This window comes from Chanodichthys erythropterus, chromosome 12, assembly GCF_024489055.1.
Source record: "Chanodichthys erythropterus isolate Z2021 chromosome 12, ASM2448905v1, whole genome shotgun sequence".
Classification (NCBI taxonomy): Eukaryota; Metazoa; Chordata; class Actinopteri; order Cypriniformes; family Xenocyprididae; genus Chanodichthys; species Chanodichthys erythropterus.
Window position 1 is genome coordinate 51,343,025 of NC_090232.1, and position 14,908 is coordinate 51,357,932.

The 14,908-nt window shown below is 36.1% G+C and overlaps 1 protein-coding gene across 2 annotated transcripts; it reads left to right on the forward strand.

Annotated features, from left to right (window-relative positions):
• The first annotated feature begins 449 nt into the window (after window positions 1-449).
• On the forward strand, window positions 450-14,242 carry LOC137031692 (polymeric immunoglobulin receptor-like). 2 transcript variants are annotated; one of them, XM_067402854.1, is made up of 9 exons: window positions 450-595; window positions 2,863-3,049; window positions 3,232-3,558; window positions 4,424-4,738; window positions 4,835-5,161; window positions 6,693-6,881; window positions 10,872-10,964; window positions 11,161-11,204; window positions 11,300-14,242. In XM_067402854.1, exons 2-9 carry the CDS (start codon window positions 3,010-3,012, stop codon window positions 11,609-11,611), a joined length of 1,647 nt encoding a protein of 548 aa, XP_067258955.1. In that variant the 5' UTR covers window positions 450-595; window positions 2,863-3,009; the 3' UTR covers window positions 11,612-14,242. The 2 variants fall into 2 exon arrangements, with proteins under 2 accessions (XP_067258955.1, XP_067258956.1); XM_067402855.1 differs by lacking the exon at window positions 3,232-3,558 and having other exon boundaries at window positions 452-595.
• The last annotated feature ends 666 nt before the right edge of the window (window positions 14,243-14,908 follow it).

Sequence of the window (14,908 nt, forward strand, 5' to 3'; positions counted from 1 at the left end):
AAAAAAAAAAAAAGCTGAATTTATTAAAAATGGCCCCGTTCAAAAGTATGTGAACCATTGGTTCTCAATCCTGTGTGTGGTTACCTGGATGATGTTTTGTTCTGGTTGTTCATGAGTCCCTTGTTTGTTCTTCAGAAAATTCCTCCAGTTCCTGCAGATTCTTCAGTTTTCAAAGATTTTTTTTGCTTTCCAGCAGTGACTGAATGATTTTGAGATCCATCTTTTCACACTGAGGACAATAGGGAGACTCAAACTCAACTATTAAAAAAGTTTCAAACATTCACTGATACTCCAGAAGGAAACATGATGCATTAAGAGCCGGGGGGTGAAAACTTTTGAACAGGATGAAGATGTCCAAAATTTTCTTATTTTGTTGAAAATAAGAAGACAAATTTCCCAGAAGACAAATTAAGTACAATTTACCTTGATCTTCAAATTTAAAATGTTTTCACCCCCGGCTCTTCCCACATCTATTCTGCATTCTCATACTCAGCCTTGGTTGTGCCGTCCCATGGCCATTCTCTGTGTCTGGAGGTGAAGAGCTGAGTGATGTTACTTCATGATGGGGTTGTGAATCACTTTCAGCATTAAAACGGTTAGTTCACCCAAAAAATGAAAATTCTGTCATTAATTACTCACCCTCATGTCGTTCCAGACCTGTAAGTCATCTTCAGAACACAAATTAAGATATTTTTGATAAAACACGATGGCTTAGTAAGGCCTGCATTGCCAGCAAGTTAATTTCATTTTTCTTTTTCAATGCCCAGAAAGGTACTAAAAACATATTTAAAACATTTCATGTGACTACAATAGTTCAACCTTAATATTATAAAGCATTGAGAATACTTTTGAGATCACCCATCAGATATTGTCGAATTAAGTCATTATTTTGTTTTATTATCACATTCCCGCCAATAGATGGCACAGTTTATTGTCCTCATGTATGAGGGGGATATTGGTGATCTGTTCACTGTAAAAAAATAAAAATAAATAAAATAGTTGAGCTAACTTAAAATAATGAGGCAACTTATCGCATTCAACTTTTTGAGTTAACTCAACTAATTCGCTCCAGTTAAAATCAACTTAAATACATATGTTCATCTAATGAGTACCAGGTCATCTTTTGAGCTTAACTTATTGTCAAGACAACTAAAAAAACAAAACAAGTTAAACCAATTTGAAAAAATAAGGCAGCTTATCGCACTCAACTTTTTGAGTTAACTCAACTAATTGTTCATCTAATGAGTACAGGTAGTCTTTTTAAACTTTTTTTTTTTTTTTTGACAACCAAAGAATGTTTAGCAATGCAAGCAGCTACAATCTTTTTTTTTTTTTTTTCTTCATCTCCTTGTTTTATTTTCAAAGTTAACTGTACAACATGAACATTATTTTCCTCTTAAGAGGCACACATTTTACCCATTTCAACCAGGCAAATAAATTGCTAAAGTTGCAATGAAAATAACATATAGCTCAATACCTCGACACATCGACATGTCTCATGTCAACACAAATCTCAAACATGATAATGATCAACAATTGTAATTCAGTAAAAATATGAACTCTGAAACATATGACAGCTAAATAACAGTGACAACAGCAGCATAAATCAAGCCGGTTAATGCAAAGCATTAATCATTTTTATATAACAGTTACCACGTAAGCTGCAATGCATGCTGGGAACTGGCACAACATTGTTGAATGTAGAAAATGTTTGTTCAGATAACTCAGTTTGGATAGTTGGGACAACATTTGGACAAGATGTGGACAAACACTTGAGAATCACCAAAACAACTTTTGTTAGCAACATGTTTAGAGCATTCTTGTTTAGTTCACACAAGATAATAAATCAACTAATAATATCAAATAATCTTTGTTCAATCTATTTTTACATTTGTAAGAAGAAAATGTTGCTAACAAAAGTTGTATCGTTGAACTTTTAAGACAGTAATGTGATTTTCTGTAAAACTGCTTTGAAACAGTATTTATTGTGAAAAGTGATATAAAATAAAGTGATCTAACTCTTAAAAACTCTTATATTGTTTTCTTAAATCTGAGGTAAAACTTTCATGTTCTGATTTAAAGGTGAAGTGTTTATTTTATGGGTCACTAGTGTCTTCAAACACAATCACAAATGACTGTTTTCAAACATGATTCAAACACTGATGACTATCATTTCATTGGTCAGACAAACTGATAGCCCCGCCCCATAATCACTCCATTGATTGATCCAATGTTATTATGTAGAGCTCAGACTGACCAAATAATCCATTTATGCTCTCAAGTTTCAAGTTTTTGTTGTTGTTGTTGTTTGTTTGTTTTTTGCTTTTTTACTACAGTAGACAATAAATTAATTTAGTCAAAGGCATGCTATATATTACATGGGGAAAACTATTAAAGATCATCACATTGGGTAAAAACAAAATTACAATAAAATAATCAATACATATATAAATACAATAAATCAATAATCGATGGATCAGCACACAGCTAAAGGTGAGCAACACCTCATTTTATGAATGCTAAATGAATCAATCTGCACTGTTTATACAGTTACTATGGGAACCGCTGCTTGTTTCACTGTATCTTTGAAATGAATGTGATGCTCTGAAAAAAACACTATATTTAAATCTTAAATCAGTTAAAAACATTAAATGTTACGTTTCTGGAAAAACATAAAACTAGGCCTTTGAAATTGAATCATTCTGTGAAAACTTCTGTAAAATAACACTTTTTATCTGCACATGTCTGTTCTGCATCTGTGTTCATTGACCATGAGTGAAGAACTAGTTTCAGTTCCCCCTTTTTTTCTCTCTCTTCCTCTCTCTCTGTCTCTCTGTCTCTCTCTCTCTCTCTCTCTCTCAGAGGAAGTGGGCGTCTCCGTCACATTCAACACTTCATGTTAAACATGTAACCATGAAAGAAACACTCAAAACTCATCTGAACACATCGAGAGCTTCAGAAGAACTGAATCTACTGACAACAGAGAAGATCATTTAATAAGAGAGAAGAATGAAGATCATCTTGACTTTCACTCTGCTGATGATTCCTGGTAAGAATCTGCATCACATCAACAATCATCACAGAAGAACTACAGCTGTGATCAAATAATGACCAAAACTCTGTATCTATAATTAATATGATGAAATGACCAATTATTAAGTCAATGAATCTCTTTAAAATAACTCTCACTTCAGTATGTTAGTGTTGTATTAAGATGCTGGTTTGTTGTAGGAGTCGTGAGCTCCATTAGTGTGACGGGATATTCAGGAGGAGGAGTCACGATCACATGCAAATATGAAAGAGGATATACAGAAAATGAAAAGTATTTTTGTAAAAGTGATCAGTGGCCTACAAAGTGCTCTGACCTCATCAAGACTAATATTAAAGATAAATGGGTTTATTCTGGAAGATTCTCTCTGTATGACGACACAAGTTCAGCAGTCTTCACTGTGACCATCAGAGATCTGAGAGAAGAGGATTCTGACACGTACTGGTGTGCAGTTGATATCTATTTAGCTGATGATTTATACACTGAAGTGAATCTGAATGTTATAAGAGGTGAGTAACTGAGAGCCTCAAACCCATGATGATCTCCACAACATCACGATACTCAACACTGACTGGAATTACTGCCGTTCACATGAAACTCCATCACACAGACTCCATCAGTAACCTTTTGATCTCCTGATGTAAAAATTACACTCATAAATTAAATAGAATCCTAAATAATAGCAATTAATAGTCTCAAATGTGCTCAAGGTTTGTTTTTTAGACCCTTATCAGTGTTAATCTCAAAGGAACCCACCATATCATGTGTCAGTGTTTCCACATGGACAAAATTCAAAACTCAATATAACATAATTCAGCTCAACATGGAAAATCTATCAAAAATATATGTGATTGATTGTTTCAAATCCCCTAATCACATTTTTATGATCTTTGAACTCTGTTTACTCTTGGAAATTGCAATGATTGAATTGCTAATAAAACAATAATTTGAAAACATAAATGAATATTTAGATATTGGTCAATAAAAAACATACATACATACCTGTAGAAAATGATGAGATCAACACAATCTGCAGCATTCTGGTGTTTTCTTTAAAAGCTTTGACCTGCTTTGACCTTTTGCCTGAACATAACTTCCTCATCACTCCAACGTAACGCGCCACCTACAGGCATCTTATAGAGACACTTACATCTAAATAGCATTTAAACACTTTTAAAGATTCTCTTAAGTATTTTAATTGAAGAAAAAAAAGAAGTACCTATAATATAATACCTTGGGGTACCTATATTATTACTTAATAATTTTGTCTTTCACCATCATATTTCCAGTCTGTCACACACTCATAAATATTACAGCAGAGTGACAAAATCATTGAGAACAAAATGACAAATGATCTGAGTTTGTGTTTAACAGATCAACAAATCAGGAGTGTGAGAGGATATTCAGGAGGAATCGTCATTATTAACTACAAATATGAGAAGCAAGAAGAGAATCCTTTGATAGACATCTGTAAAACTGGAGGTCAGTGTTTTACTGTAACAATCACTAGCAGAGCAGCAGGATGGGAACAGGACAGACGATTCTCCGTTCAGGATGACAGATCTGCAGGTCTCTTACGTGTGTTTATCAGAGATCTGAATGAGAACGACTCTGGAGAATATCAGATTACAGTCAAAGTTTCTGAAGAATACAGTTTCTTCTCTGAGTTTAATCTGATCATCAGAGACGGTGAGACGCTTTCATTCATTTCTGCATTATTTGACAGAATCCATGAATATATCTGGTCATTGTAACATTGCTGCACTTGATTTGGATCTGAAACAGATGATTGTTGTGTGAAGAGCATCAGTCTATCAGCTGCTGCAGGAAGATCTGTGAACATCAGCTGCAAATACCCACAATCCCACATTAGTGATGTGAAGTTTCTCTGCTGGAGATCTGGAGCTGATCTCTGTGCTGAAGAGACATCTGTGAAGGGGAGCAGAAGATGGAGTCCTGAGGGAAAGATCCAGCTGTATGATGACAGAGAAGAGCAGCTCCTGACGGGAAGCATCAGTCATGTGACTGAACAAGATTCAGAATACTGGTGTGGAGTTCAGTCTGATCAAGGACACAAGAGCTTCATCACACGAGTCCTGATCAGAGTTACAGGTACAGGTGATTTTCTATAACATGCTGTTCATCTTATTATCTTGCTTATATTCACTGAGGTTTGAAGCTGATTCTATTTAAACAGGTTTAACCACATGGTTATTTTTAATTTAGACGCTCTTTCTGTTTAATCAAGCAAAACCACAAACTGCAAGTAAAAGAGTAAGTGTAAAAACAAACTGCATTTCACATGATTACAGTCTATGCAGGTCAAAGTGCAGCTTTGTGTTGAACAATGATGCTGACGGGGCAGTTGTGGCCTAATGGTTAGAGAGTCGGACTTGTAACCCGAAGGTGGAGGGTTTAAGTTCATCAAACCACCGATCTGCTCTGGTGTGAGTTCAATACTCACTGCTGTGTGTGTGCACTTGGTGAAATGCAGAGCACAAATTTCGAGTATGGGACACTGTACTTGGCCATGCATCACTTTCACTTTCACAATGAGAAACTGCACTGCTCACATAGTGAAGCAATGATCAGCGTTTGTGTTTGACTGATTTAATCTTCATTTCATTCCATATAACCACTCTAATATTGTTACAGTTATAGTTATTTCATTTCATATTCATGTACATATTTATTTCAGTTCATGAAACTAGCAGTGTCTCTGTCAGCGTCCGCAAATGGCTGAAAGCGTTTAGTGTTTAGTTCTCGTATCACTACAGTGTTTGGTGTTGCAGTATTATTGTGGTAATTTGGACACATTATTACAGCAGCATTAACTGTAGTTCAGGTGTGTTCATCTGGATACTGTAGAAGTGCAGGTTTTACTGCTTCTGTGAGTCCTTTTACCACACTTGAACTATAGTTAACTGCAGTTAAGTATGGTGAATTGGGACACTGTACTTGGCCACGCATCACTTTCACAATGAGAAACTGCACTGCTCACATAGTGAAGCAATGGTCAGTGTTTGTGTTTGACCAATTTAATCTTCATTTCATTCTATATAACCGCTCCAATATTGTTACACAGTTATAGTTATTTAATTTCATATTCATGTACATATTTATTTCAGTTCATGAAACTGACAGTGTCTCTGTCAGCATCCTCAAATGGCTGAGAGCGTTTAGTGTTTAGTTCTCTGTGTGTTAATCTCGTATCACTACAGTGTTTGGTGTTGCAGTATTATTGTGGTCATTTGGTCACATTATTACAGCAGCATTAACTGTAGTACAGGTGTGGTCATCTGGATACTGTAGAAGTGCAGGTTTATACTGCTGTGAGTCTTTTTACCACACTTGAACTATAGTTAACTGCAGTTAAGGGTGTTCACCCAGCAACACTTCTGTACTGTATCATTAGTGTGAAACCACAAGCTTAAGTTCTGGGAACAGATAGCTTGCAATTCTTTTTTTCTTTTCTTTTTTTTTCTAAGTGTCTGTGTATCAGCAAACATGAATTCTGGGTAGTGCATGCGTGAATGACGTCAGTAACAAGTGTCTGTATCATGAGAAAAGTGTGTCAAGTTCTGTGTGTGAGAAAAGCATCATTTAGAAATTCATTGTTTCATTTTATATACAAAACTCTCAGAAACATCATCACCACCATTATCATCACCATCATCATCATCATCATCATCATCATCATCAACATCATCATCAACAACAACAACAACAACAACATCTTCATCTGCTTCCTCTTTCTCATCAGTCAGATCTTCACCGTTCACAGGCGTTTCCAGATCTTCTACATCACTGGCGTCTCTAAACACATCAGCAGGTGATCTTGTGCTGAAATACAAACATGATTAATTGGTGTAGCTTGTGAAGAGGCCTGACCCCGTGTAGCTGCTGAAATAATATATATTACAATATTATTAAACATAAAAAATACATGATTATTTGCAACTGTAAAATAAATCAATAATATTACATTCAATATATTTCAATAGTTAATATTTAAAAAAAAAAATAAATAGCATTAATAACCCAATCATTCTCATTTGCTTATTGAGTTTAATCTGCATTTTAGTGGTTTGAGGCCACAGTGACACCTTGTGGTGTGACCAAACAAAATGCAGGAGGTGTGTGGACATGCCTTTGCAACTCACACAACACAGTAAATTCACAGTGTTAAATTAACCTAAATATTGTGTTCATATGGGAACCACCAGCAGGGTGTTAAAGCAGTGTTAGAGTTAATTAGATACTTAAGTGATTAATTGAGTGATGATTGTTCGATTATTGAAGAGAAACACAAGAACTACAACTGACATCAGGCACAACTGTAGATGAAATCAACTGTAAGACATTAAATCTCTCTTATTACAAACCAGACTGACTTTATTTCTGTCATTCATCTACAGTTCTCTTTGAGAATTAACAGGTTTAGATGTTGATGTTTTTGTGGAAATGCTTGGTCACCAGAGGTGTCAAGTAACGAAGTACAAATACTTCGTTACCTTACTTAAGTAGAAATTTCGGGTATCTATACTTTACTGGAGTAATTATTTTTCAGACGACTTTTTACTTCTACTCCTTACATTTTCACGCAATTATCTGTACTTTCTACTCCTTACATTTTAAAAATAGGCTCGTTACTCCTATTTCATTTCGGCTTCTTTTCATTCCGGCTTGAAAAAGAAAAAAGAAAAAAAAAACCTATCCAGATAAATCGTGCCATCCGGATAGAGTGAATTTGATTGTGGTTGGATGAGAAGTATAAACATTTACCATTCTGACACACTATTGGTTTATACGCGATCCATCACACCTGCACGTCACAAATCACGTCACACTCCAGCAAGGACAACAGTGTTGGGGGTGTTACTCAAAAAAGATTATTTCTTAAAAGTTATTATTTCTGTACTACTGGCTCATTTAGGCTATCAAACGGGTGCTTTCTCTTCGTCCTCTGCAAATTAAGCTAGGTAGTTCAGTAGAGAGACGTTTGAATAAATTAGCGTATACACCGGTTTTTAAACTTTTTTTAGCGCGACCCTTTTTATTTATGTGACCCATAGGCATATACAACCATGTAGCTAAACAAGCCAAAATGAATTAATTTAAAACGAAACTGAAGGTAAACCTGCGTTGCTCTCATGGTGTTATACCTCTCTCTTTCGGTGAAGTGGAGCAGTGCTCTTGCTGAATGGCACGGATTGCACTACGGACTATTGTACTTTTTTATATGTTTTTGTAAATTGTATTTTATTTTTTATAACGAACAAGCTGCGATGTCACGTTTCCAGTGCTTTGTTGTGTGTGCGTGAGGCGCGGGCGCGATCAAACAGCTGTCTTTGCAGGGGACTTGCCTCATCGTCATGGCAACGGTTCATGGCCAGGTCAGATAACGTCACACTCTGCGTTCCATTCGGAAGGGCTCATCCCTATGCTCTAATCCCTTCAAAGTGTTTACCCTCCAGAGTGAGAGCTTCGAAGGGATGAAGGGTGTAGGGGTCAAAAATACTCCTTTTTTGGAACGCACTTCTGCGTCATCTTAACGAGACAGTCAAGGAGGATAGATTGCGCAAGCTGCGACTTTTGTATAGCGTTAGTTTATTTATTTATTTTTGGTTTATCTCACCATAATGTATATTGTGTCTATGTATTTGAAACATTTGAATGAACTGATAAAGGGAGCTGTAAAGTATTTTTGTTTAAGTACAAGGTCGTTTTGACCATAATAATGTACTAATTCTAACTCGTATAAATATTACAGTAGTATAGAAAAATACTATACATGCATTTATAGGTAAAATCGAGTTCCGAGCCTCCTGTACCCAAATCCTTCATTCCGAAGGGCCCTTTAAAGTGGCCAGTTTTGAACACTTCGGTTTGGAACAACCCTTCAATATGGCGGCCATGATTGTTTTCACTCCGAAGTGCTCTTCAGAGGGTGATATATCCCGTTTGGAACGCACCAAGAGTTTGTTGCCGTTTGTTGGATGCTCAGACGACCAAACAAACGCGATTAAACATGTTCAGTCTGGTAAAAACAGACTCCGACCAACGCCAACAGGGTTATCACACCTATCCAACAAACTCCAACAGACGAGTGCAGTGTGAACTGAAACAGCTGAAAACTACCCGCATTTGGCGGGTTGGCGGGTGTTAATGTCAAGCCCTGATTGTTACTAACCTGCCCTGGGTACATCAAAACTACCTGCATTTTTCTTGTCCGTTGCCCTCACAGATTCCTGCAGTTAAGCTTGGATGTACATTTACATTCCAATAAAGGTTATTGATGACATTTTGAGGAGGTGGAGTGCACAATAGACCCCTGTGGCGCGGCTTAAGCTTTTGTCCTTAATGGCATTTTTTTCCTTACATTACTTTTACTTTTATACTTTAAGTAGTTTTGAAACCAGTACTTTTACACTTTTACTTGAGTAAAAAGCTTGAGTTGATACTTCAACTTCTACAGAAGTATTTTTAAACCCTAGTATCTATACTTCTACTTGAGTATTGAATGTGAATACTTTTGACATCAGTGTTGGTCACCATTATGGAGGTCAGTGTCTCATTTAGTTGGGCAGTTCTCTTGGCTTTTATGTCAGTTTGTGTTTTTTGTAACAGTGTTTACCAGAACACATAATCTGTTGCAAATAAGCCATAAAGAAAGATGATCAGTTGATATAGTTTTCATCATCATATAACATTAATTATTTATGGAAAACTTCATAATAATATGCTGGCTGTCTCATTCTGTGATATGAAGCCACTTTAGATCCCAAATGGAATTTATTTCAAACACTAGACTGACTGTATGAAGTTAGTTTGGAGTAAAAACTTGTAATGTTTGGCATGTTTTGCTTTTCAAATGCACATCGTAAGTGACTCACAGCGCTTACAGAGACCATTTACTCTATGAAACATTATTGTTTAGCACTTTATAAACATCTACACATTTGAGTAGATATCCACGCACATAATATTTCACAGTAAACACTGGTCTAAACATTGTAATATTCATCATGTCACAGTGTTCACGGCTCATGTATGCCACACACACCAGTTTTGCTTTGTGTATTTGGGGGAAACACACACATCAAATAGACGTCTCTGAGATGTGCGTGTGCTTTGACGGTGTATGAGCTGGCTTTCAATTGCAAGTTTTTATGTTTTCCATTGTTACAGTGGCAATCACAGGATTTCACAAATAGCAAGTAAACACAACTTTTGCTGCTGTAAAACTGACAGAAACTGACGTGGAAGTCACCTGCATCGTGATAAAAACAAATGATGATAAAAAAAAACTTGCTAGCCACTTGAAAGCCAGCTCATACGTTCACCGTCATTCATCTTGAAATTATATGATTGGATTTGCATCTTCTGATTGGTTGTTCTGTGGACTTAGAGGCTTTTGCTGACAAAGCAAAGTTGCATTTAGCAGTTTCTGCCAATGAACCAGTATTTCTGAATGGGCTGACACTGGGATTTAGTGGATTTGAAGGGAAAGTATTTGATGAACATGCTATTTGCGGAGAGCATTCACTCAATATCATTATCTCATTTTGATGAAGGTGGCGTTTAGTGGCTTTCTTCAAACGTTGACATAAATCCGCAATGCGACCGCAAAGGGCACTTTCACTTTCGTGATTAAAGGGGCAGGAGCCATTGGTCTCATTTTTTTACACAGACTTGGCATCCTTGAAATCCAGTATCATGGTCTGGTCAATCCTATTCCAAACGTAAAGCTACTCCCATGATCTGATCTGATATTTAGCTGAAATTGATCATATTCTAAGATTATTTCTCTTGTGTTCAGGCTCTTCTCTGATCCTTCCTCTGGTTCTGGTTCTGGTTCTGATCATCGCTGGACTCTTATTACTGTTTCTCTGTAAGAAGCATCAGTCTCGAGGTAAAACTCCTTCTTAATTTCTTTATATGCAGAAACACTTTATACTGAGAATTCTTGATCTGTTTTTCCACTTTGTCGGCTACAATGAGACATGAGCAAAATACAGAAGTTTGTTGATGTGTGAAAACATTTACACAAGACTTCAGTGTTGAAATGTGATATAATGTGATTAATTTAAGATGCTTGTTTTTATCAGGTGGTGATTCGTCATCTCAGACTGGACCAGGAAAACATGAAGTGGTGAGTCCAGTTACTGTATAAAATGATATTAATGTCTAATGCCTTCCATCCTGAAGATCTTCAGAGCTGTAAATGATTTCTCTGTCTCTCCTCAGGTTTCTCACACTGGTTGTGATTATGACGAGATTAAAGACACTCACAAACAATTACCCACAAACCCCTCTGATTCTTCTGACATTGTTTATGCCACTGCCCAATTACCCACAAACCACTGTGTTTCCTCTAACTGTGTTTACGCTACAGTTCAGAAAGCCTCTGGAGACTCTCATTACTGCATCACATCTGCTGAGGATCTGAATTACGCAGTGGTGAATTTCCACAAGAGATCAGACTGTCCTGACAGTGTCAGTTTCAGGAATGATCAGGATTACAGTGAATACGCTGCTGTCAATCATCTCTCTGCTTGAAGAGCCACAGCAGAGAATATAAATGAGCTGAATGTTTGAACCTTGTCTTTGGCGTTAAAGGGTTAGTTCACCCAAAAATGAAAATTTTGTCATTAATTACTCACCCTCATGTCGTTCCACACCCGTAAGACCTTCGTTCAACTTCAGAACACAAATTAAGATATTTCTGATGAAATCTATGTTAAGATATTTTAGTTGATTCATATCGCTCGAATCTTCCTGAAGCAGTGTTTTAAAATCGGCCATCACTTTATAAGTCGTTATTTTGGGTTTTTTTTGACGCACCAAAAATATTCTCGTCACTTTATAATATTAATATTGAACCACTGTACTCACATGAACTGATTTAAATATGTTTTTAGTACCTTTATGGAGAGAGAGGAAATATCATTGCTCCCTATGCAGGCCTCAAGGAGCCATCGGATTTTAACTAAAATATCTTAATTTGTGTTCTGAAGATTAACGAAGGTCTTACGGGTGTGGAACGGCATGAGGGTGAGTAATTATATATATATATATATATATATATATATATATATATATATATATAAAACATGAGCATTTTGTTCTGAAGATGACAATGAAAGAAATGATCAGAGTACTGAATATTTCAGAGAAAAAAGTGAAATTAAAGCAGAATATGCAGCTGTGCTCAATGTTATAAACAAACTTGGGAAATACAACTGTTGTTTTTTATCAGTTCTCATTTTAACAGCATGATAACCTAAACAAATCAGATGAGGTTGTGATATTGTTTTCAAATGTGATATGCATGGATTATGGAAAGCTGAAATGCACATAAAAGCACATCTGAGCTTTGTGAGTGTCTGAAGTCTGAATAATGTTTATTTCAGAAAATTGACTCTCCACTGATGTTTGACAGAGTTGACCGTGCTTATTTGTTCAAGTTACTGGAGGGTTTTGGTTTTGGAGATGGTTTTCATGGGTTAATTTATTGCACAATGAAGTTGAATGTATGGTCAAAGTAGCAGCTGGAGGTTTAAGTGTTCCTATTAAAAATCTTTCAGAACTTTATAGTCTTGCAGTTGAACCACTACTGTGGAAATTAAGAGAACAGTTGACTGGTTTATATACTGAAGGGTCAAATATTTCAAATGATGTGTAATTATCTGCCTATGCTGATGATGTAACTGTAATAATCAGGAACAGTAATGATATTAAAGTGGCTTTAGAAAATCTGAAATGTTATGGAAGAGCATCATCAGTTGGATTAAAAGTGAGATCTTATGGTGTAGTTCAGAGAGATATAATGTCCTGCATCTATCTAATAATGTCATGTGGCGAAAATACCGTTTTACGTTTTTAGGAGTGTTTTATGGTTCTGAGACATACAAGAAAAAAAACTGGGAAAAAGTGTGTATCCGGTTATCTAAATGGAAATGGCTAATTCCTCAGCTGTCCTATAAGGGAAGGGTCTTAATAGTCAATAATCTTGTTGCTTTAACTCCAAAATGACTGTATTGGATCCTCCTGCTGCTGTCATTAAGGACATTCAGAGATGTCTTGTTGACTTCTTTTGGACAGGTCAGCATTGGTTGAGATCTGCAGTACTTTACTTGCTTCTTCATGAAGGGGCACAAGGTGATATAGGATATAGCCCACAAGCCTACAAGCTGCCCAGAGACTTGAATGGGAAAGATGTCTGTAGATAGATGTGGCTTGTGGTCTTTTGAGAAGAGGAGGACGACTGGGACTAAGCTGACAATTGTTCTTAATGAATTTAAATGATGTGTATAATTTTAAATAACTCCCTTTTATAAGAGAGTTCTAAAATCATGGAATGTTTTGATAATTGCTTGAGAACAAGGTATTGTGAGCGGATCACAGAGTAAAGAGGAACCACTTCTTTACAACCCTGCATTAAAATCTAAGGGCAGCTGTGGAGACATGGCCAGAGGATGGTTGTTGAAGGAAAAGTTGGAAGGAAAGTTGTTGAGTTTTAAAACTCCAGAACTAAATTTGTTTTGTGATAATGAAAGATAGCACTGTATCATATTTGTGTAAAAGTGATGCATTTTGAATCATTAAAATGTGTTTCAAACTCTAAATGGCAAGGGATAGAGGGATTTGATGTATCCCTTAAAGTTAGCTGGATGATTTTACATGAACTTCCTATTAATAAGAGAACTGCTGACCTCCAATGGTGGATAATACATGGAGCATATAAGTGTAAAGAATACGAAGAAAGTGTAAACGGTAAGCGTCCCGTCAGTTACACTTTTTCTGCCGTAAGTTGAATAGAGAAGGAGTATGACGTAGCGTAAACTTTGTGAACTGCGAGAGTTTTACACTTTCTGAGTTGAATACGGAAGGCAGCTTGTGCGGAAGCGAGATATTTTATTTCATAACTTGTTAAATATGGATTTTTTTTTTTTTTACACAAATGCATCACTTTGCTTCAGAAGACCTTTATTGATTTTGGATTTGAATGATGTTTTATGTAAATTGGAAGATGGATGTATGAGGTTGTGTATGTAAGGAATTTTTAATGTTTTTTTTTTTTTTTTTTTTTGTATATATGTGTATATTTATGTATTTTGTATGTCTTGATTAAGTTGCAATTAAAAATTGTTAAAATAAAAAAAAGAGACTAAAAGTCAAAAGTCTCTCTCTCAGAGGAAGTGGGCGTCTCCGTCACATTCAGCACTTCATGTTAAACATGTAACCAGGAAAGAAACACTCAAAACTCATCTGAACACATCGAGAGCTTCAGAAGAACTGAATCTACTGACAACAGAGAAGATCATTTAATAAGAGAGAAGAATGAAGATCATCTTGACTTTCACTCTGCTGATGATTCCTGGTAAGAATCTGAACTCAGAGTAAATCACTAAAAACAGCACAGATTTGATGAGGAGAGTCTTTCACTTCACTTCATGATGTTCTAGTGACTTTAAAGAAACTTTTAAAGTAGCCTAACTGAATTTCATCTTCTTTCAGTGCAATAGATAATATATTAAATGTTGTATTAAGATGTTGGTTTGTTGTAGGTGTCGTGAGGTCCATGAGCATAACAGGATATTCAGGGTCTGAAGTCAACATCACATGCAAATACAGTAAAAGAGATACAGCAAATGCAAAGTATTTTTGTAGAGGAAAGCCAAATAAACCAAAGTCTGGACGGTGCTCTGAACTCATCAGGACTGATATTAAAGATAAATGGGTTTATTCTGGAAGATTCTCTCTGTATGACGACACAAGATCAGAAGTCTTCACTGTGATCATCAGAAATGTGAGTGAACTGGATTCTGGGACGTACCAGTGTGGAGTTGATAG

Bases quoted from the DNA above. Each gene is read 5' to 3' on its own strand.
- LOC137031692 (XM_067402854.1), top strand. From the start codon at position 3,010: ATGAAGATCATCTTGACTTTCACTCTGCTGATGATTCCTG. The intron at 5,162-6,692 runs GTACAGGTGATT...CAAAACTCTCAG, and splicing joins AGTCCTGATCAGAGTTACAG to AAACATCATCACCACCATTA. The intron at 6,882-10,871 runs GTGATCTTGTGC...TCTTGTGTTCAG, and splicing joins GTCTCTAAACACATCAGCAG to GCTCTTCTCTGATCCTTCCT.